General features: G+C 41.9%; 1 protein-coding gene across 2 annotated transcripts in view; it reads left to right on the top strand.

Moving 5' to 3' along the window:
• The window catches only part of UBN2 (ubinuclein 2), a 106,484-nt gene that overhangs the window by 19,159 nt on the left and 62,461 nt on the right, over positions 1–24,864 (top strand). For both annotated transcript variants that reach the window (XM_075124243.1, XM_048835317.2), the window contains exons 4-5: positions 14,866–15,003; positions 16,783–16,895. In XM_075124243.1, coding sequence (XP_074980344.1) covers positions 14,866–15,003; positions 16,783–16,895 — 251 coding nt within the window. The remainder of the gene's footprint in view (positions 1–14,865; positions 15,004–16,782; positions 16,896–24,864) is intronic.

The raw sequence follows: 24,864 nt of genomic DNA, 5'->3' as shown, positions 1-24,864 counted from the left end.
TGTGACAGATTCCGTCTAGTTTCACACATGACCATCTTGCCACCCTCACCTTTCTCTTCAAACACCCATCCTATAAGAGCATCCTGGTGGAAGAAGTGGATTTCCTTTTTCAAGAAGTGAGTCAGAGAGGTGGGACACTGTGAACAGTGCCTGCAGGAAAACTCAGGGAAAGTGAGAATAAAATCCTATTTCCTGATCCCCCAACAAGAGCAACTTTCTGAGATTCTTGACCTCAGAATTCAGAATAGATATATAAAAGCATTCAAGTTCAGGATGCTCTCTAGGGGACATCTCTTCCTTATACCAGTGGATAGGTGTGCAGCTCACAATTTAAAGAATGCCTGCTTTTATCTGGCAATCAAACATGCTTACATCAAGTATGCTACCAATTTTGACTTGTCTACAGCCCCAACAAGTGCCTCACAGTGGCTGGTGCACATCTCAGACATGAAGGAATATTTGTCTACCCATATTTTTGATGACTGGCTCCTGAGGGCTAACTCACTGAAGGACCTCTCCTCAGAGATCATTACATGTGCAACTTCTTCCAGTCATTTTGGGACTGTTAACTGGAAGAAATTGACACTTCAACCTGTACAAAGAATCATTTTAATCAGAACAGTCTTGGACTCCACTCAGGCCAGTCTTTCTTCCACAAGAAAGTTTTCAAATTCAAGACCCTCTGGCAATTCTCAGGGAATAACCAGTATGTACTACGTGATTTCCTCCCCCCCACTCCCACCCCCAACACTATTAGGCCTGATGGTTTCATCACTCTCTCACACCCTTTGCTTGTCTGAACATGAGACTTTTACACCACTGGCCATGCCAAATGTTCGGTCTTCAAAGGAGACTGTTCCTTCTCAAGTGTTCCAATAGCTTCATTAGTGGGAACAGGCACTGCTGCAATACAAATAATTCACAAGGACCATGTCCTCCAGGGGATACCTTTTGCTCTCCTCTCTCTTATCATAATCCTCACCAGTGCCTCCAGTCTGGTCTGGGGTGTGCATTACAAAGACTGCCAAGGACATAGGCTGGAAAACACTTGAGTCTATACCCCTTATCAAGGTACTGGAACTTAAGTCAACTTGGTGGGTCCTCAAAGCCTTTCGGCTATCTCTGCAACAGTGTGTGGTATGTGTGCTTACAGACCATACCACTGTCATGTAACACAGGAGCAGATAGGGAGGAGTACTGTGTATTTGTAGCTCTCTTCTTGCTTCCACAAATATCTTTGGCTGTGGTGCATCCAAAGCCACCCAGTAGCTCTTTGCCTTGCAGGCGAGGTGAATGTGTGGGCAGACTTGCTTAGCAGGAAGTCTCAGGATCATCCATACAAGCAGTCCTTGAATCCAGCAGCCAGTGTGCTATTTCACAGATGGGCCCAACCAATAATAGATATATTTGTGACTGAACAAAAGACCAGATGCCAAGTGTATCGCACAAGAGCACTCAGGCAAAAACCTTCTTAAGGATGTGTTTCTGGTGGGCTGGAGTCAACATCTTCTATGTCTTCCATTCCATTCTCTTGATCCTTGAGGTCATAAGAAAATCAGGTCAGACTGTCAACATCATATTAATTGCCACAATGTGGCCTCATCGGCACTGGTGTCTAGATCTTCTGCAGGTGGCCCAGAGAACCACCATACCTGCTGCCTTATATCTCTGGATGTCTGCCTCAATAGCAAGGGAAGATTCTGCATCCCAGCTCAGAGAGAGAATCATAGAATATCAGGGTTGGAAGGGACCTCAGGAGGTCATCTAGTCCAACCCCCTGCTCAAAGCAGGACCGATCCCCAATTAAATCATCCCACCCAGGGCTTTGTCAAGCCTGACCTTAGAAACTTCTAAGGAAGGAGATTCCACCACCTCGCTAGGTAACGCATTCCAGTGTTTCACCACCCCCCTAGTGAAAGTTTTTCCCAATATCCAACCTAAATCTTCCCCACTGCAACTTGAGACCATTACTCCTTGTTCTGTCATCTGCTAACACTGAGAACAGTCTAGAGCCATCCTCTTTGGAACCCCTTTCAGGTAGTTGAAAGCAGCTATCAAATCCCCCCTCATTCTTCTCTTCCGTAGACTAAACATCCCCAGTTCCCTCAGCCTCTCCTCATAACTCATGTGTTCCAATCCCCTAATCATTTTTGTTGCCCTCCGCTGGACTCTTTCCAATTTTTCCACATCCTTCTTGTAGTGTGAGGCCCAAAACTGGACACAGTACTCCAGATGAGGCCTCACCAATGTCGAATAGAGGGGAACGATCACGTCCCTCGATCTGCTGGCAATGCCCCTACTTATACATCCCAAAATGCCATTGGCCTTCTTGGCAACAAGGGCACTGTTGAGTCCTATCCAGCTTCTCGTCCACTGTAACCCCTAGGTCCTTTTCTGCAGAACTACTGCCGAGACTTTTGGTCCCTAATCTGTAGCGGTGCATGGGATTCTTCCGTCCTAAGTGCAGGACTCTGCACTTGTCCTTGTTGAACCTCATCAGATTTCTTTTGGGCCAATCCTCTTGTCTAGGTCCCTCTGTATCCTATCCCTACCCTCTAGCATATCTACCTCTCCTCCCAGTTTAGTGTCATCTGCAGACTTGCTGAGGGTGCAATCCACACCATCCTCCAGATCATTTATGAAGATATTGAACAAAACCGGCCCCAGGACTGACCCTTGGGGCACTCCACTTGATACCGGCTGCCAACTAGACATGGAGCCATTGATCTCTACCCGTTGAGCCCGACAATCTAGCCAGCTTTCTATCCACCTTATAGTCCATTCATCCAGCCCACACTTCTTTAACTTGCTGGCAAGAATACTGTGGGAGACCGTGTCAAAAGCTTTGCTAAAGTCAAGGAACAACACGTCCACTGCTTTCCCTTCATCCACAGAACCAGTTTTCTCATCACAGAAGGCAATTAGATTAGTCAGGCATGACTTGCCCTTGGTGAATTCATGCTGACTGTTCCTGATCACTTTCCTCTCGTGTAAGTGCTTCAGAATTGATTCCTTGAGGACCTGCTTCATGTTTTTTTTTCCCAGGGACCGAGGTGAGGCTGACTGGCCTGTAGTTCCTCCTTCCCTTTTTTAAAGATGGGCACTACATTAGCCTTTTTCTAGTCTTCCGGGACTTCCCCCGATCGCCATGAGTTTTCAAAGATAATGGCCAATGGCTCTGCAATCACATCCTCCAACTCCTTTAGCACACTCGGATGCAACACATTCGGCCCCATGGACTTGTACTCGTCCAGTTTTTCTAAATAGTCGCGAACCACTTTTCTCCACAGAGGGCTGGTCACATCCTCCCCATGCTGTGCTGCCCAGTGCAGTAGTCTGGGAGCTGACCTTGTTCGTGAAGACAGAGGCAAAAAAAGCTTTGAGTACATTAGCTTTTCCACATCCTCTGTCACTAGGTTGCCTCCCCAATTCAGTAAGGGGCCCACACTTTCCTTGACTTTCTTCTTGTTGCTAACATACCTGAAGAAACCCCTTCTTGTTACTCTTAACATCTCTCGCTAGCTGCAACTCCAGGTGTGATTTGGCCTTCCTGATTTCACTCCTGCATGCCCGAGCAATATTTTTATATTCATCCCTGGTCATTTGTCCAATCTTCCGCTTCTTGTAAGCTGCTTTTTTGTATTTAAGATCAGCAAGGATTTCACTGTTAAGCCAAGCTGGTCGCCTGCCATATTTACTATTCTTTCTACACATCGGGATGGTTTGTCCCTGTAACCTCAATAAGGATTCTTTAAAATACAGCCAGCTCTCCTGGCCTCCTTTCCCCCTCATGTTATTCTCCCAGGGGATCTTGCCCATCAGTTCCCTGAGGGAGTCGGTCTGCTTTTCTGAAGTCCAGCGTCCGTATTCTGCTCCATCTTGCAGTGCGGAGGCTAATTGGAAGACAGTTTCTGATTTTGGAGGGTTCAGACATCCCTCTTGCAATCCAGGAGGTTCTCTATCCTAAAATGCAATATGCAAAAATGGAAACAGTTAACTGTCTGGGCCATAGGTAAGGGACTCACTCCATCTCCAGTGGAGATCCTTGCAGTTCTAGAGTACCTCCTACATCTTAAGTTTCAGGGCCTAGCCATACTCTCCATAAAAGTCCATTTGATAGCAATATTTTGCTTTCTTGCAATTTTGTTGGGGACAAATCCATCTTCTCTCATCCTACAGTCTCCAGGTTCCTTAAAGTTATGGTAAATGTACTTCCTGACTCTCCTTTCATGACCCCTAAATTTCGTTTTAATGAAGCTGATAGGTCCTGTGTATGAGCATCTTGCATGAGCCTCTTCAACATTTATTAATCAAAATTAGCCTTCCTGATCGGTATTACCCCTTCTAGAAGCATGAGATCAGTGCTTTGATGGCCACTCAACCTTGTATACTGTAGTACACAAAGACAAGCCCCATTCCAGCTTCATGCATAAGGTGGTCTCAAATTTCCACTTACCTCAATGTATTTCCCCCCAATCCCATTCCCACTTAAGAAACTTGTCTACATACTGTAGATGTAGTGAGGGTACTTTTTTTTTCTTAAACCTGAAAAGAGAGAGAGCTCTTTAGAAAATACTAATGGGCTACTTGTAGCATTTAGGGAGAAATGCTAGGTAGAACCCATTACCAAATAGATTTTCATATTGGGATAGGTGGTGTATAGAACATTCCTACATGTCAGCTAGGAAACCAGTACTCCTTGATTTAAAGACCCGTTTTGCAAGACCTACTGTATCAGTGGCAGGCCTTAGCTAAGATTTCCTGGTGCAGATTTGCAGAGCAGCAACTTGAAGTTCAATGCACACTTTCACCAGACATTGATCCTTGGATTTAGCATTATGCTCTGATGCATAGTTTGGGAACGCAGTGCTACAGCGTGCATTTAGTGAAGAAATCCTTGCCTGGTGCACTTCTGGTAGAGCACTGTTTGATAATCTCTCTGCAAATTAGAATACTCAGAGGCTCTCCTAGGAGAAAGAGGTTATTTACCAGTAGCTGTTGTTCCTAGAGTTGCCTCTGTGTTACTGCATCTCCACCTTCCCCTCTACCTCCAAGCCCTACATAACATAGGACTTTGCAGCTGGGAGATGTTGTCCACTGTATGAAAGCCCTTGTCTACACTACACAGTTTTGTCGGCAAAAGGTAGCTTTTGCTAGCAAAACAGTGGAGGTGTACACACTACAAAGCTACTTTTGGCAGCAAAACTCTGCTGTTTTGCAAACAAAATAAAACCACCTCGATGAGAGGCATAAAGCTTTTTGTGGCAAAGTTAAAGTGACAAAGCGTCAGTGTAGATTCTGCCGTTCATTATGTTGACGTAACTGGCCTCCCGCACTGTCCACCGTGACCGCTCTGCTCACTATACCCCTCCCCTTTCAAAACTCTGGGAAACTTTGACATTTCTCAGGGTGGAGAGCTCTCAGAGGTGATGAGGATGCAGCTCCTGGTATCTGAGGAGTATGTGGGAGAACTCAAAGGGAATCACAAAATCATTAATGTGGAATCAGCTGGCAGGCAAAGTGAGCAGCTGGGGGGGGGGGGAAGAGCGGTGTTAGGGGAAGAGGTTGCTGAGCAGAGCTGGGGACCAGTGTGCGGGGGGAGGGGTGAACTGGGGGAGAGTGTGTCAGCAAGCTCTCGCTTAATTCAGACAGCAGCCCAAGCAACCAAACCTGGGGGACAGGGACACCCCCCCCCACGCACATCAGTCCTAAGCTCTGCTCAGTAGCCTCTTCCCGTAACGTACACGCTTCAACACACACTGTCTCTCACATACACAATCTCTCACGCTTCCCGAACACGCACACTGTCTCCCCGACGCTTGCATGCTCTCTCTCTCGCGCACGCACACACCCCTCCTGTCCTCCTCCCCCTATCTATGTCAATTGAAAAGCAGCTGGCAATCTAGTAGGATGCCTATGGAATGATGGGATTGAGAAACCTGCATCATGCTATGCTGTACTTGCCCCAGGAGGTATTGCAAACTCTTCCCAAAGTATCCTGTGGCCAGTTGCTTAGTGGGATAGCTTCCCAAAGTGCACTGCTCTCTGTCAATGCAAGAGCTGCTAGTGTGGATGTGCTCTGTCACCAGACACAAGGATCATAGTGTGGACATGCAACAGCGGTTTAATTAAAGCACTTTAATTGAAGCAGCATAACTTCTTTGAGACAGTTCTGTGGTGTAGACAAAGCCTAAAAAAAGTGCACTGTTACCCTCACACAAGCTCTCTTGTGCACTCCTCTATAGAGACAGCTTTTCAGGGCACAACTGTACCTCGATGCCAGGAGTGCAATATCCTGTAAGTGTGAATGCACAAAGGTTACTAGTAAGTAACCTCTAGTAAGTTACTAGTAAGTATCTTTTCTTTTTTTCTTTTCTTTTCCCCAAGGAGGACAAAGTAGTTAGTTTAGTAGCTTCTAGAACCTGGCAAATGTCACGGACAGTTAGTTTAAGATGAAGAATAAAGCTATATTGCAAACTACAGTCAGATAGTTCAAAGACAGTTGTTTTTGCCAAGCAAGCCTGAGTAGGCTTTGTAGTAAAATAAACAACAATTTGATTTGCTATTTTTATAGTGTAATTTGATTCCCTTTAGATGGGAAAGGTCCTCTGTACTACTTGTTCGTTACCAATATAATAATTGCAATTGTAGGCCTAGATTCAGCAAGGTACTTAAGCAGGGATCTAACTTCAAGCACGTGAGCACTCCCATTGACTTTGATGGGACACCTGAGGTGCTTAAAGTTAGCCATGTGTTTAAGTACCTTGCTGAACTGAAGCCTTTGGTGCTGTCAGGGCCAGGTAGCTTAACATAGTGTCAAATATTAATTTCCAAACTAAACATCTGTATTTTTTAAAAATTACCCACAGACTTAGTTGACTCTTTTTATGAAGAGAAATGTCTGGAAAACATCAAATCACCCTGAGTTCCTTGGGTTTAAAAATAAAAATAAAATCAAATAAAATCCTGAATCGCCAGAAGGCAGTACTGACGGCCCTGGTCCAAGTAATCTTAAAGTTTGCATGTGGTACAGAAGAGTATGTTAAATCAATATGAAAAACTGAGGACACTTCTCACAATTCATGGAAATCTAAATATTTATTTAATAGCAGATTTTTTTGTAACTTGCCAAATGCATGAGTCTTTCTGAGAAGAGTAGTCCTCTTCTAAGTGTTACATGTATGTGACCGCTCTGCATATGAAATCTGTGGAAGCAGAAAATGGCAATTTGTCCATAAAAAAAAGTTCTCACTTCTGTAAAATGAAAAATGAGATCCAGAAGTTCGTCACCTTGATTTATGTCACTTATTCAGTTACTAAATGCAACTTCAGTTTTCGAGATCTTGCAGTTGCATAAAAGGCAGTGATCAAAATTTATGTGATTGTGACCTATTTGGAGCATACCTAAGAAACTGAGCTGGGGCTGAGACAGTCAGAGTTAAGGAGATCAAGACAGGCAGATTTGTGGACATGTGTTTCATGATGGACATAACTACCACTATGACTGGAGTCTTCCTTACTTCTTTCTGAGGAGGGGATCTCTTTTTGAAAATTTAGAAAGTGCTTTGTCATTGTTCATAGTACTGAAAGACAATCCTGGCCATTATTTCTGAAAACTTACCCTTAGGGGCAGCAAACCTGAAAAGTAAATATTTCTGGATCTTTAGCGCTATAACTGCAGAACAATCAGATCTACATACTTGAAGCTGCCAGATTACCAGGCTACAGCAACTACCATTCACATGGTTTCAATTTCTTGACTCCATACAGTGGGCTAATGATTGTGAACTTGGTCTAAGACTGACAAAAATTACACAGGTATTGAGAGAGGAGATAAAGGAGAATGTGATATGTCAGTGCTTAACTATAAAGTTACTCTTGAATATTATCAAGCTTACAACAGATGACATTGCACGTGCATGTTTAATAAAAGCTTTTAACCACTAAGCCCACCTGCATTTCAGGCTAAGTTGTGCTTGATGGAAACGTGTTCTTAGTGTCCTACAGCACTGTAGTCGAAGAACATAGATTTTCCACAGTGAGCTTAACAAAAACAAACCCATGTGTCTATATATACACCAAACCATCTCCAGGACTTAATACAGATGTGACTGTAGAGCTCAGTGTGAATGTTTCTGCCCTGTCAGTTTTTTTTTTTCTACTGGCTTGAAGCTGGAGTGTGGGATACGAGTAAAATATTTGTGGAGACAACAAATGGTAGTGTTAGTAAAAGGCTAAACCAGTGTTACTGCCTATGACCAGATCTAGATTTCAAAACCAAATAGACATCCATAATATTTAGATATTTGAATATTTGTTTAGATTGCATCAGAACTGAGACTATGGTAGTTCTCTTACATAAAGAGACAAACCTAAATATTTCTGTCTGAGAATTAGACATGCTCAGTATAAGAACAAAAATAAGGAGCCCTTCCACAGTAGTCCAAAACAGAATGCCTAGAGTGCATGATTGTCTGAAGAACTGTCTTTAGACAGTCATAACAGTAATTGATTTCATTCTTAACTTTTGAGAATGAGTCCACAACCCAAGAGAGGGACAACCTTTCTTAAGACTGGCCACATGGGGTCAAACCAGTCATCCATCTAGCCCAGTATGTTGTCTTTTGACAGTGGCCAGTGCCAGATGCTTCAGAGGAAGTGAACAGAACAGGGCAATTTATCTAGCGATCCATCCCTTCTTTTCCAGTCCCAGTTTCTAGCAGTTAGAGGTTTAGGGACACCCAGTGCATAGGGTTGTGTCCCTGATCATATTGGGTAATAGCCCTTGATGGACCTGTCCTCCATGAACTTATCAAATTCTTTTTGGAACCCAGTTATACTTTAGGCATTCAAAACATTCCCTAGCAATGAGTTCCACAGGTCGACTGTGCGAAGTATTTCCTTTTGTTTGTTTTAAACCTGCTGTCTATTAATTTAATTGGTTGACCCCTGGTTCGTGTGTTGTGTGAAAGGGTAAATAACACTTCCTTCACTCCATTTATGATTTTATAGACCTCTGTCATATCCCCCCACTAGCCATCTCTTTTCTAAAGTGAACAGTCCCAATCCTCTAAATCTCTCTGCATATGGAAGCTGTTCCATACCACTAGTAATTTTTGTTGCCCTCTCTGTACTTTTTCCAATTCTAATATATCTTTTTTGAGATGGGGCAACCAAAACTGCACACAGTATTCAAGATGTGGGCATACTATGGATTTATATAGTGGCATTACATTTTTTGTCATCTTATCTATCCCTTTCCTAATGGTTCTTAACATTGCTTTTTTGATTGCTGCTGTACATTGAGTAATGTTTTCAGAGAACTATCCGCTATGACTCAAAGATCTTTCTTGAGTGGTAACAGCTGACTTATACCCCATCATTTTGGAAAACACAATGTGCATTACTTTGCATTTATCAACATTGAATTTCATCTGCCATTTTGTTGCCCAGTCGCTCAGTTTTGTGAGATCTCTTTGTAACTCTTCTCAGTCTTCTTTGGACTTACTCAAGATAATTAATTTTGTATCATCTGTAAACTTTGCCACCTTACTGTTTGCCCTTTTCCAAATCATTTATGAATATGTTGAACCTCACTGATTCCAGTATAGATCCTTGGGGGACCCTGCTATTTACCCTTCTCCATTGTGAAAATGGACCATGTATTCCTACCCTTTGTTTCTTGTCTTTTTAACCAGTTACTGATCCGTGAGAGGACCTTCCCTCTTATTCCATCATTCATTTCTTTGCTTAAGAGCCTTTGATGAAGGACGTTGTCAGAGGCTTTCTGAAAGTCCAAGTACACTATATCCACTGGATCACCCTTGTCCACATGTTTATTAACCCCCTCAAAGAATTCTAATAGGTTGGTGAGGCATGATTTCCCTTTACAAAAGCTGTGTTGACTGTTCCCCAGCAAGTCGTGTTCATGTATCTAATAATTCTGTTCTTTACTATAGTTTTAACCAATTTGCCTGGTACTGAATTTAAACTTACCAGCCTGTAATTGCCAGGATCGCCTTTGGAGTATTTTTATAATTATGGTTTCACGTTAGCTATCCTCCTGTCATGTAATACATGCTGACTTAAGCAATAGGTTGCATACCACAGTAGTAGTTCTGAAATTTCATATTTGAGTTCCTTCAGAACTCTTGGGTGAATACCATGAAGTCCTGGTGACTTATTACTGTTCAGTTTATCAGTTTGTTCCAAAACCACCTCTACTGACAGCTCAATCTGGGACAGGGCCTCATATTTCCTCCCTAAAAAGAATGGCTCAGGTGTGGGAATCTCCCTCACATCCTCTGCAGTGAAGATTGATACAAAGAATTAATTTAGCTTCTCTGCAATGGCCTTGTCTTCCTTGAGTGTTTCTTTAGCACCTTGATTGTCCAGTGGCCCCACTGATTTTTGGCAGGCTTCCTGCTTCTGATGTACTTAAAAATTAACCGCAATTTTTTTTAATAAGTCTTTTGCTAGTTGCTCTTTATTTTTCTCATCAGATAACCATATCTGAAGTCTTAGCTGCTATAGTCCTGTGATAAGAATTTTTCCCCATGCCTGACAGCAAATAAAGAGGATTAGGCATTTCAGAAAATCATTCAGCTTCTTTGCATTAGGAACAAGGAGGAACAAACTGATAGGGGACCATATGTTTTTTCATACAAGAATTCTGAAGGAGCTTCAGAATGAAGTAGTTAAACTGCTCCCAATATTTTGTAATCCACATTGTAATCAGCTAACACAGTGGAGCATTAAAAGTTAGCAAATGTTGTACCTATTTTTTAAAAAGGCTTTCGGTGTGATCATGGGTGTTATAGATCAGTTAGCATTATTTCAGCGTTGGGTAAAGTGGTCGAAAACAAATTAAATATAGAATTCTAAATTAGACATATGTGTTGTGATGGGAACAAACCAGCATAACTTCTGTAAAGGAGAGTCAAGTCTACTAGAATTTTTTTGATCAGGATGAATTTTTGTGGACTTTCAAAAAGTCCTTTGACACTTTCGCAAGCCGCTGTTGAAACATCATCTGGTATCTTTCTGTCCATCTGTGTCTCACTGATCTTGTTAGCCATTTGCTTATTGAACCACTGGATAGTTTATATTCTGCTTGTTTGGTTTTATACATATTGAATGAAATCCTTAAAATTTCTGTTTGTCTGGTTGATTCACTAACTTTCTGTGGTATAGTTCCTGCTCTTCTCCTTCATCCCGCTTCTTTTACACAGCTCTCTTCTCCGCTCATGTCAGTACTTCCTGCCCAACCCTCAACAGTTCACTCCCCGTTTTTGCTTTCTTCTCTCTCACTGCCACCATTTTCTGGCCTGGGATGACATTTGTCCCAACTTTGGCTTCCCCCAATCTCCCTGCAGAATTGCCCTTGTCATCACTTGCTCCCATTCCTTTGAACTTGCATATTCTAACTTCACTAAATCTACTCCTGTTCCCAGTGGAATGCCCACTCCATCTCTAAAAAGAGTCATCATTCACAGCCTTTCTTTTCCGACTTCCTTTATCTCCTTGGATCACTAGGAGTCTATGAAGAAAGTTATATGGCTGCATTGACTTCTTCCACTACAAGTTCCCCCCCTTGTTGATTTTTATGCCTGAAGTCACTGTTGCCTGTTACTACTGTTGATTCTCACCTTAAACTTCCCTCTGCACCTTCTTTTAGCAAGATTTTGCGGACTTTTTAAAGAGAGGATTGACATCATAGTGTACTTCTTTGCGCTATCTGCCTTCCACTTTCTCTCCCTCTAACACCACCTCCCCCTCACACTTGCATGATCTTTTTTGTGACCTCAGTGTGTTTCAGTGATTCCTCATTCCCTCTTGCCTCCTAACCTCCTTTGCCTCACTACTACTGTTTCCTCCTTCATCTTCATTTAACCTCTTGCCTTTTTCTCCAGTGCCTTCTCCATTTAACTCTTTCTTTTTACCCATGACCTTATCAAATATTATGATTTACAACCACTGCCACATTCATCTCCAACTCCCTACTGGATCCCCTCCAGTCTGGCTTCTGCCTCCTTTATTCCATTGAAACTGCTGTCATCGAGGCTTCTAACAACCTCTTCCTAGTCAAAACTTAAGGTTTTTTAATTTATGCTCCTCCTTCTAGTGCTCTACTGCTTTTGATACCATTGATCATACCCTCCACATCTTAGCCACCCTAAGCTTTTGCTATTCTGTTCTGTTCTTTCCTGGTTCTTTACCTACATCTCCTGGCTTTTGTTGACTACCTCTTTTGATTGGGTGGTGGTCCTCAGTTTCATCCTTCATTGTTCTGTTCTTGATTTTTTTCCCCCTTCTCGTTTTTTATCCTTTCATGAAGTGATCTCATATGCTCTTATGTCTTCAGTTACCATCTCCATCCCAGTGACTCACGTTCACTTGTTTGCTCCTAATTTGTCTCCATCTGTTCAATTCTGGATCTTGGCCTGTCTCCAACCTTTCCTCTTATTGGTGTGTGTCAGCTCAAGCTGACACAGCCAAAGAGTAATTCCTTTTCTTTCTTGCAAGCCGTCGCCTTCTCCATTTCTTTTATATTTGACAAGCACCAGTGTCCCTGTTGCTCAGGCCTGTATCTTGAGGTCACCTTTGACTTTTCCATCTCCTATGCCTCATACCTCTAAGGCACATCCAAATGCTGTCTCTTGTTCTTTCAAAATAGTTCAGAAATCCGTTTCTCTATCCACACACTGCAGTTGTGATAGTTCTTGTAATCTTTTCTCATAGGTATTGTAAATGTCTTCTCTCTGGACTCCTAGTCACCAGTGTTGTACAGACTTCCCATTCTTTCACCACTCCCTACCCATAAAAAATGTTGTCGCTAGAATCATATTTCTCACTCATCAAGCTGACCATCTCATCCCTTCCACTCCCTCTTCCACATCATCAAACTTAAGATGCTTGTCTCATTTTCATTGTCCTTTCATGCTGCCGCTCAATGCCCCACTCTTCCAGTCCTCTTGCAAGCACTTCTTTCATGACACTCTGTGGAATGTTGTTCCTGAGTGAATCAACGAGACTGCTACTCTCTGTGTTCAGAGCCTTCTTGAAGATTCACTGCTAGCAAAATATCTACAAGAAATTGACTAACATATGACTAGGCTGTGGGAGAGGGGGGTAATGTATGGTTTGTTTGTTTTTTTTTAAAGTTTTTAGCAAATTATAGTACTTACCACGACCAGTTACCATCTCAACTATTCCATTTAATATTATACCCTTTCTCTATATGTCTTTTAGTCTAAACTTTGAGGTAGAATTTGTGCTTTTTGCTTTTTTTCAATCTATCTAGAAATCAACTATAATGGTGTAGGTGCTACACAAAATAAAGAAATACTGTTGTGGATTAGAAACTGGCTGAGTGAGGGTAAACCAAGTAGGAGTAAATCTCTAGTTACGAACATGGCCTCTCAAGGATGGTCCTGCCTCAGCTCAGGGAGCTGGACTTGACTTCTCAAGGTTCCTTACAGCCCTACATTTCGATGATTATATTGCATAAGGTTAATTTTGGGGTGGTATAGTGTTTTATGCTACCATTGGTGGTATATGACACAGTCATGAGCTGGGAATGGTAAGGTGGTAACTTTTGCAGATGACCGTTCTGTAGGCTACTTGAGAAGATTGTGAGGAACTTCAGATGACTGTCAAAGCCAGTTGAATGGACAACATGGTGGTAATGTCATTTAATGTTGACAAAGTAAAGGACGGTGGAAATAATGATATGAACTATTCAGACACGCCGCTGTAATTAAATGTAATTACACAAGAAGATGACCTGGGTATCATTGCAGACAGCTCAGTGAAACAAACGCTAAACTGAGCAGAGGTTCAGAAAAAAGCAAATAAAATATTACAATATTTTCAGTATTATACTTTTAACACTGAAAATATTCTAAAACCCCAACATAAATTGATTATAAATATTATAAATCCTGTACATAAATTCATGGATCCCCTTACCTGCAATATTCTGTTCTGTCTGATCACCTTATCTCAAAATATATAGCAGAAATAAAGGGTCTAGGAAGAGGCGATGACAATAATTAGAGGCACAGAAAGATAAGGACCATTTAGAGAGAAACTGAGAGAGGATCATGGAGACATGCCAAAAAAATGAACGGTATAGAGAAGGTAAATTGGGCACTCTTTCTTATACTAGAAAAATAAGAGTGAATTCTGTGAAACTGAAATGCAACACATTAAAAATTGATAAAGGGAAATATTTTTATTCAATATATAATAAATCTGTGGAGTCTGTGGCTAGCGGACCTTGGTGAGGCCAAGATCTTAGCAAGATTTTGAAAAAAATTCCCAGTATATTAAATAAATATTAAGTCTGCATACTGCAGGATGTAAGTCATTCAATAACTGATGGAGTTGGGAAGAAATATTCTATGTTGACCTTTGGGAAGTTATTCCGTAATTGTCTGCTACGTGGTTCCATGTATCGTCATCTGAATCTTCTGGTAGTAGACACTGTCCGAGACAGAATATTGACCTAGATGGACCACTGTTGTTTCATCTCCTAACAGTTTGTGTTTTTTGGTGTGCCACCGCTGCCACTCCATGGATAGTGTGTCATCACCACTGTGGTGACCCTAGCCTTCTCCCAAAGATGAATTTTTATTAGTTTGCTTCAAAAGCAGTGGATTAGTATTGTGACACTAGCACTCCACAGCGTTGACAAATAACTTTTCAGCAGCATTGGTATGTTTATGATTTGAAATCTAGCAAGTTATGTAAGATGTTTGTGTTTAATACCTCATGTTCAGAGATTGTATTTAAGTAAGTGAATTGTTTCCGATTAATAAGGTGATGTTGGTTAATCACCTGACTCTTCTATTTCCTGCCCAGTATGATGAATTGGTTCCTGCATCTCTGACAACCAAATATGGGGGATTTTACATCAACACGGGAACATTGCAATTCCGCCAAGCATCTGATTCAGAGGATGAAGACTTTGCAGAGGACAAAAAGCACCGGCCACCTAAAGTGAGTGATCTTAGTTTCTCTTCCTTCTGGAATTTATGGCTGATTTGAAAATCAGGAAAGGCTTCATAATCTGGCTACAACAAAATGAGAAGACTGAGAGCTTGCTGATAAATAGATACAGGTGATGCCGGGGTGAAAGTGGGCCGGTATGGCATACCGGTAAGAAGCCAGTACTGGCCCGTACCCAGCCGATGTTAAAGCGCTGCCATGGCAAAGGACGCTCTGGCAGGGACTACTGGCAGGCAGTGGGGCAAAAGGGGAAGCTGCCTCAGGGCTGGCGATTTAAAAGGGTGCCTTCCCAGCTGCTGCTACTACAGCAGCGGCCAGAGCCCCAGGCCCTTTTAAATCGCCCCCGGAGCCCTGGGCGGTGTGGGCCAGCCAGTGTGGATGGTCTGGCTGGGGGAGGCTGACCCCCAGCCCTGCCCTTTCCACCCAAGGCCACGGCCCTTCCAGGGGCTTGGAGTCAAGCCCCCGTACTGATAAGAATTTAATATTACTTTCACCCCTGAGGTGATGTCAGTCTCATTATTTTGCTGCTCTCATATAAGGGATTGGGAAGTCACAAGGTTTCCTAACATAAATAACCTGAGATTTCTGCAGGCTATCTAGCCTTCCAAAGCTACGCAGCGGTTTAAAGCAGGCAAACAAATTGGACCCATACCATTTTTAAAAACTTGTTGAAGTCTGCTCATGTTATTTCAATAAAAACCAACATCGCCATATAAAATAAAATTCAATGTGAATTCCTCTAGATAGGGAGGATATTTACAATTTCATGAAATATATTTGCAAGATTAAAATTGTTCCTAATGCCCAAATTAGCCTTGGAAAAACATTCCCAAAATATTTATTTAGTTCTGTTCTGAAAAGTGACTGCGTTTTATTAAAATTTACGCTGTCTGTTTCTGTCTCTGGGTGGTTACAACTCATTCTAGAATCTGTTTATACCACCCGTTGGACGGAGCCAGTGGGATTGCATGAGTTCTGTGTCCGTCCTAGAATTTTCCATCTTCTCTGATGTCTTTGCCTGCTGTCTGGAATTTTTCTTTACTTGGCAGAATAGTTGTGGAACCAGACATGATGTCTTTTCCAAGGCTGCTGTTGAATATTCAATTATGTATCTTTTAAATTTTTAAAAACATTTCTTAATATTTCAGTATTGCCATACACTCTAATAGCACAAGGGTGGTACCTTATTCACGTAGCTGAAGTAGTGTAACTTAGGTCAACTTTACCCGAGTAGTGAAGACAGGCCCTTTCAACTGTTGAGAATAGGCCACTTCCACCTTAATTGAATTGGCTCATTAGCACTGACCCCCTCCTCCCCCGCCACTTGGTAAGGCAACTCCCATCTTTTCATGTGCTGTGTATCTATACCTGCCTACTATATTTTCCACTCCATGCATCTGATGAAGTGGGTTATAACCCACGAAAGCTTATGCCCAAAGAAATTTGTTAACCTCTGAGGTGCCACAAGGACTCGTCGTTGTTTTTGCTGATACAGACTAACACTGCTACCACTCTGAAATATGTCTAATTTGTCATCTGAAGTGGTGAGAAGCAAAAAGAAAGTACATAAGAAAATATGTAATTGGGACCTCGAGCTCGTGGTTGGCTAAACAGGTGAAGGAGTGCCCTTCACACTCTTTTCTTCTTCTTTAACCCAATTGCTTAGTAGTGATGTCAGCTCTGAATTGCTAGACATAAGGCTGAAGCACTTTTTATACAATAATAACATTGTAGAGCAGAGGTAACACTATCACCGTTTTGGTTCTTTAGGTATCCAAACTAAAAGAAGGAGAGGACCGCGGGATTAAGAAGCGGAAGCGGAAAGAGGAGGGGACAGAGAAGGAGAAAAAGCCTCGGAAAATGAAAGTTCCTAAGCAGCTGGGGTAGGTCTGTCTGTCAGGTTTTTAAAGGAGAGGGCACCTCACAGCAACAAGAGAAGCAATAGCTTAATGTTCCCTCACCCCCTGTTGAGTTTGTTTGCCAGTCTTTACTTTTTTGCTGAATATAGTTAAACATAAATAGTGTAGGCAGAATTTGAGTTTTTTATTTTTGAGGGATATCGATTTTTTTTAAAAAGCTTTTTTAGATTTTTATCTGTTTAAATTTTCACAGCTCTGGAAAGTTATTTGACTCCAGCTGTTTTGGTGCTAGAACAATGGGAGGAGGGGGGAAAACATAAGAACTTTCTGTGATGAGGGAGTTTATTTCCCCCATGCTCCTAGTGAAATGGTTAAACTATTGTTTAACTTTCCAAATTTACCTTCAGATAGAGAACAAGCCTGGAAAATTTTCAGCCTAAAGGTGCAAGGTTATGAATGACTAAAGTCAGTGTTAAGGTTGACCAACAGTTTCCATTCTAAGTGCAACTGTTCTGGCTATATATGAGAGAATTGGGGATAGATCTGAAGGTGCTATTGTAGGTCTTCTGAGTGAAATAATCTGCTATTGAAAACCAACTCAAATGTTTCATAATCTTTTCTACTTTTTGTTTGACATTGAAGTCATTATGCAAACCTGAAAAAGCCAATGTTTGCAATATATACTCTTATTGTGACCCTTCTGCCAACATGTTGCAGTCATCTCTTATCTATGTAAGTTCTGGCATTTAATGTGTTGCAGTACCTAGTAAATGAAAAATAGCAGGTTAGCCATCCATAGCAACAACAAAATATAATAGTCAAGCACAGACAGTTTTCCCGTCCAGTCTTGTTTTCCTTTGGCCTCAGTTGTTTTTAATCCTTGGTCCCTTTATTTCTTCTCTTCTCACTACCAGTTTTGATCTTAATGCAATTTCTAACAAACTTAATTGGTTGACCATTTAAAGTGGAGAAGTGCTTCTCCAAATAGCAAGTACAATTATATGTATTATTCAAGGTATTAAAGGCTTGCAAAATTATGCCGTTAAGTTTAAAGATTTGGAGTTTTTTGGATGAAGAACTTTAAGTAGTTATGTAGAATGTAAGTTTTGGACATAGGACATTTTAAAAAATGCCAATATATTGCTATCATAACTCTACCATTCCCATCTTCAGTATTCCTTCAGCATGATTTTTATCATAAGGAATTTAAGCAGTCTTCTGCAAGATGAAATCGTAAATCTGAAGAGTGATGTAAACCTAGGTGGTGTATATACATATACTTGTGTAATTGTCTCATCCATTACTATCTGCTTTTGTATACCATGGTGATAGGGTTTTCAGAGAGCCTAATGTACACAGACAAATACAGAAATAGAATGTTATGACACTCTCTGTGCTGTTAGTCCAAAAAGGAGTGTGTTATGCGCTCTACTCATAGTGCCATCTTTAGCTAAGGTTACACAGCCATTCTGCATTTCATTTGCTTAGTTATAAGTATGCCAAATTTTAGCCATGTGGGCTGAAATTTCCCATGCTGGGTGCCTGCCTCAGGCTGGCTTTTTTGTTTAAATTTCAGCAAAAATGGTTCAGTAGTTTGTGAAAATAAGATGAGGGAAAAGTGAGTTGTTTTGCCCATCAAATCAAATCCAAAAGCTGTGTCACTGAGAAGTTTAGTGCCACCATGCTTTGGAACAGTGACTGGAAATTTGACAGGGATGTCATCCTGGCCTTGGACGTGTCTCTTGCTGTTCCTGTGATTAAACCACACACATTTGTCCAAGTTCTAAAGATTTGGGGGAAAAAAAAATCTCAATTCATACATGCTCAATAGAGTCTTGTTGGAGTTTGACAGCTAAATTCTGCAGGGCGGCAGAGGCTGAGCAAGACTTACTTTGTAGTTGCTGCTCCTGGCTGCAGTGGTACTGAACAGCTGACTTCAAAAAAGGGAGACGGTCTCTCTTTGTAGTTCCCCTTGCTGGGGCTCAGGCAGCAAGGAAGAAAAGGCCTTCTGACTTAAATGCAGAGGGGATGAGAACTGGACCTGGGATGGGTGTCAATAGAGAGAGTAGATTGGGACAAGAGGATGGGGGGAGACCAGGGCTGGGATAGAACTGTGGGAGTAAGAGCTTGCCTTGTGTGGTGGGAGGAGAGACTGGAATTGGGAGCCAGCTGTGGGGAAGGGAAATGTGAACATGAAAAAGGACTGGGAACCAGTTCAGGGGGAAGACTAGGATTCAGAGCCATTGCAATAGGAAAGAGAGATCACATGAGGAGCCAGTGGTAGGTTAGGGGCTGGGACTGGCTAGATAAGGAGGTAAGGAGACTAGTGAAGAGCCTGGGGTGGGAAACTGGGAGTGGGAGCTGAGGTGGAGGAATGAAGACTCCAACATGCTGTTCAGAGGGGAAGCTAGTACTTACTAGGTGAGAAGACTGAGACTGGGATTAGAAGCTAGAGGGGGGATACTGATACAAAGAGCTGGTGGAGAGGGCAAAGAGAGGATTGGGATAGGTATAACTTGGAGAGCATGGGGCAGAAGAAGTTAGGCCTGAGGGGACCATTAGAGTGCACTCCCCTCCAGAACCTGGAATGTAACCCAAAATTCCCAAATCTTGCCATTACCTCTGCTGTCAGCAAACATCTGTGAACCCCATTAGTAGTGTTTCTTTTCCACTTCTAGTGGTTGGTCCATATACATGATGACAATCTGATAGTGCTATCAGTAACTCTGTTAGCTTAAGTGGCAGAGATCTGTGTTGTGAATCTGACTCTGTTGATGACCATGTAGGTGACCATATGATTCCACATGATGGAATGTCTGTGTTTTCAGTTTGGTTTTTTAAAAACCAAAGGGATTACACTCAATTTAAAGTTAAAAGAATGTGAAGACATTAAAAGAATGTTAAGTTTGCAAAGATAGGCACTCAAGTTAGCAAATGCAGAATGAAGGTTACCTGTGCAATCATAATTTGGTCCCCTTGTCCATATGTGTTATAGCCTTTAGTTATGTGGTCACATACTATATGACTTTGTAAATGACTGCAGGATCGCTAATGTGACGCCACTTTTTAAAAAGGGGTCCAGAGGTGATCCTGGTAATCACAGGCCAGGAAGCCTGACTTCAGTACCAGGCAGACTGGTTGAAACAATAGTAAAGAACAGAATTGTCAGACACATAGATGTATATAATTTGTTGGGGAAGAGTCAACATGGTTTTTATAAAGGGAAATCATGCCTCACCAGTCTACTAGAATTCTTTAAGGGGGTCAACAAACATGTGGAGAAGGGGGATCCAGTGGATATAGTGTACTTAGATTTTCAGAAAGCCTTTGACAAGGTCTCTCACCACGGTTTCTGAAGCAAAGTAAGCTGTCATGGGATAAGAGGGAAGGTCCTTTCATGGATCAGTAACTGGTTAAAAGATAGGAAACAAAGGATAGGAATAAATTATCAGTTTTCAGAATGGAGAGAAGTAAATAGTGGTGTCCCCCAGGGGTCTGTACTGGGACCAGTACTATTCAACTTATTCAGAAATTATCTAGAAAAAGGAGTAAACAGTGAGGTTGCAAAATTTTGCAGATGACACAAAACTATTCTAGATAGTTAAGTCAAAAGCAGACTGCGAAGAGCTACAAAAAAATCTCACAAAACTGGCTGACTAGGCAACAAAAAGGCAGTTGAAATTCAGTGTTGATAAATGCAAAGTAATGCACATTGGAAAACATAATCCCAACTGTACATATAAAATGATGGGGTCTAATTTAGCTATTACCACTCAGGAAAGAGATCTTGGAATCATTGTGGATAGTTCTCTGAAATCATCCACTCAATGTGCAGCAGCAGTCAAAGTGAACAGAATGTTGGGAATCATTAAGAAAGGGATAGATAAGAGAAAATATCATATTGCCTCTCTATAGATCCATGTTATGCCCACATCTTGAAGACTGTGTGCGGATGTGGTTGCACCATCCCAAAGAAGATATATTAGAATTGGAAAAGGCTCAGAAAAGGGCAACAAAAATTATTAGGGATATGGAACCGTTTCCATATGAGGAGAAGTTAATGAGACTGGGACTTTTCAGCTTGGAAAAGAGATGACTAAGAGGGGATATGATAGAGGTCTATAAAGTCATGACTGGTATGGAGAAAGTAAATAAGGAAGTATTATTTACTCCTTCTCATAACACAAGAACTAGGGGTCACCAAATGAAATTAATAGGCAGCAGGTTTAAAACAAACAAAAGGAAGTATTTCTTCAGACAACACACAGTCAACCTGTGGAACTCCTTGCCAGAGGATGTTGTGAAGGCCAAGACTACAACAGGGTTCAAAAAAGAACTAGATAAATTCATGGAGGATGGGTTCATCAATAGAATCATAGAATATCAGGGTTGGAAGGGACCTCAGGAGGTCATCTAGTCCAATCCCCTGCTCAAAGCAGGAGCAATCCCCAACAAAATCATCCAATAGCTATTAGCCAGGATGGTGTCCCTAGCCTCTGTTTACCAGAAGCTGGGAATAGACGACAGGGGATGGATCACTTGATGAGTACTTATTCTGTTCATTTTCAATGTTGGAAGACAGGATACTGGGCTAGACGGACCTTTGGTCTGACCCAGTATGGCTGTTCTTATGTATGATTGGTAGACTGTATATAGCTATAAAGCAGAATAGTGTTTGTGCATCTACTTTACAAGTCTCAGTAATGCATTATGGTGGCTGTTGTCACTGAGATTAAAACTTCTTATGGATGGGAAGGTTGTTTTGAGTTTCTTCTCTCCCCAACTTCAGAGCAGTAATACAGATGCCGAGTTGAGACTGGCTTGTTGCTCAGACAGAAATTTGCAGTCTAGATAGGTGTACGTTAACGAATTGCATGGGGAGGGCATGTCTACTCTGCCCTGCATTTTGGAGTTAGGAAATGCGAATAGCTGTGTATACCAAAGAGCTGTGCTTTATCTCTCCTATGAGGATACTGTGAGTGCAGTCTTAAAGGTCCTGAGATCACACTAATATAGATTTGAGTTCACGCTCAGAGCGTCTGCATGGGAGAGTTACAGAGCAGCACTTTGGTACACACTGCTATCCACATCTCCTTAGTCTGAACTGCGGGGCATTATAGACATGTCTGAAGTTTGGCATCAGAATTGTATACCTTAGCTGGTGATTTCCACAGTTTATTTTTTATAATAATTGTAATAATACTCTGTAGTAGCACTTCAAACCATAACTGTTAACTAATGAAGTTCTTGTTTGGGAATTTCCATGGTTTTGCATTCGTAATTAACGTTTAAATATCCATCGTAATGCCACAAAACCTTGAGCAGGGAAGAGAGAAGCAGGAAAAATTAAGTACAATAGAACCTCAGAGTTACGAACACCAGAGTTACGAACTGACCATTCAACCACACACCTCATTTGGAAGTACACAATCAGGCAGCAGCAGAGACAAAAAAAAGCAAACGCAATACATTTAACTCAGTACTGTAAACTACTGGGGGGAAAACGGGGGGGGGGGAATGCAGCATTTTTCTTCTGGATAGTGAGGCTTCAAAGCTGTATTATGTCAATGTAAACTTTTGAAAGAGCAATCATGTTTTGTTCAGAGTTACAAACATTTCAAAGTTATGAACTACCTCCGTTCACAAGCTGTTTGTAACTCTGAGGTTCTAGTGTGTGCAAAAGGAGCCTGGAGTCCATGAAGATCAGCATCTCTGCTCTGACCAGGGCCCCTTACCAGCTATATTTTCTCTTCCCTTCTCTCTCTTTCATGTCATGAAGTCTCCTTCACATCCTGAGTCTCCTTTTTTCATTTTGCCCGTCTCTTCGTGCCCTTGCTTTCCTTTGCTCCATTCACATTGGTTAACGGCAGGTGCCCAGAGAGGCATGCAGTGAGAAAACTATATGTTATAGGACGAGATAACTGGCTCTGTGGATGAGGGGAAAGCGGTGGATGTGTTGTTCCTTGATTTTAGCAAAGCTTTTGACACAGTCTCCCACAGTATTCTTGCCAGCAAATTAAAGAAGTATGGGCTGGAAGAATGCACTATAAGGTGGGTAGAAAGCTGGCTAGATTGTCAGGCTCAACGGGTAGTGATCAATGGCTCTGTGTCTAGTTGGCAGCCGGTATCAAGTGGAGTGCCCCAAGGGTGGGTCCTGGGGCCGGTTTTGTTCAATATCTTCATAAATGATCTGGAGGATGGTGTGGATTGCACCCTCAGCAAGTTTGCAGATGACACTAAACTGGGAGGAGAGGTAGATACGCTGGAGGGTAGGGATAGGATACAGAGGGACCCAGACAAATTGGAGGATTGGGCCAAAAGAAAGCTGATGAGGTTCAACAAGGACAAGTGCAGAGTCCTGCACTTAGGACGGAAGAATCCCATGCACCGCTACAGACTAGGGACCGAATGGCTCGGCAGCAGTTCTGCAGAAAAGGACCTAGGGGTTACAGTGGACGAGAAGCTGGATAGGAGTCAGCAGTGTGCTCTTGTTGCAAAGAAGGCCAATGTCATTTTGGCGTGTATAAGTAGGGGCATTGCCAGCAGGTCGAGGGACGTGATCGTTCCCCTCTATTCGACATTGGTGAGGCCTCATCTGGAGTACTGTGTCCAGTTTTGGGCCCCACACTACAAGAAGGATGTGGAAAAATTTGGAAAACGTCCAGCGGAGGGCAACAAAAATTATTAGGGGACTGGAACACGTGACTTATGAGGAGAGGCTGAGGGTACTGGGATTGTTTAGTCTGCGGAAGAGAAGAATGAGGGGGGATTTGATAGCTGCTTTCAACTACCTGAAAGGGGGTTCCAAAGAGGATGGATCTAGACTGTTCTCAGTGGTAGCAGATGACAGAACAATGAGTAATGGTCTCAAGTTGCAGTGGGAGAGGTTTAGGTTGGATATTAGGAAAAAATTTATAACTAGGAGGGTGGTGAAACACTGGAATGTGTTACCTAGAGAGGTGGTGGAATCTCCTTCCTTAGAAGTTTTTAAGGTCAGGCTTGACAAAGCCCTGGCTGGAATGATTTACTTGGGATTGGTCCTGCTTTGAGCAGAGGGTTGGACTAGATGACCTGCTGAGGTCCCTTCCAACCCTGATATTCTATGATTCTATATAGAAAGTGTTGCTAGAAAGGTAAGGTGGAAAGCAGTATTGTTGCTCTTTATGCCTCCAGTCTCCTCCTCCCTGCATTTCTCCATGCCTCTCCTATACCATTCCCTGTAGTTTTCTAACTGTATATCATCTTCAGATTTCATGTGTAAAGATTTCAGTGCTGAATGTTTCAGTGCTTGAAGTGCTGTGATACTCAGGCATTCATGCACTAGTGAAATCCTAACATGTTAAATGTGGAGTTTGAGCGTCAACTTCAAGTAACTCATTGATGTTGAGCTCTAAGATGATACTGAATTCCAAGTTGATAATGCCAAATAAGACAGCATTTGAGGCACTTGCAGCGTGTTTTTTTCCTAATGCAGACTTTTCTCCTCTGATTCTTCATGTTCTCACTACAGTGTATTCCTTTTTACACCTATTCATTTTTACCTCTATCTGTTGTCATTCCTTTATTTACTTCTTAGTCTACTATTTTTCATCTTTTTGCCTTGTTTCTTCTCATGTACATCTTCTTTTTGCTCCCTACAACTTCACCTGCCCTTCTTTCCACAACTAGACTCTCCTGTCCTGCCTGCTCCCGTTACATTTCATAACCACATCAGGTTTCCTTTCTCAGTAAATCTCTGTTAACCTCCTCAGTCCCTAGCTTTCTGCTCCAGGCATCCATCCTATCCAGTCTTCCTACCAATTTAGTCTTTGTTAGTTGAGACTTAAAAATATATATCCAATGGGACAGTGTCATGTTTTCTGTTCTCTGATCCTGGAGAACTTTTTATAGTCCTCCAAAATCTTAAATATTTGTAACAAACAGGCAGGGTAACTAAACTATCTTTTACTTTGATCCTTCCTGTTCTCTCTGGATAGTACATAAAGATAAAGAT

Source organism: Caretta caretta, chromosome 1 (genome assembly GCF_965140235.1).
Source record: "Caretta caretta isolate rCarCar2 chromosome 1, rCarCar1.hap1, whole genome shotgun sequence".
Lineage (NCBI taxonomy): Eukaryota > Metazoa > Chordata > Testudines > Cheloniidae > Caretta > Caretta caretta.
Note: the sequence above shows the minus strand (reverse complement) of the source record. Positions and strands in the feature narration are given on the sequence as shown.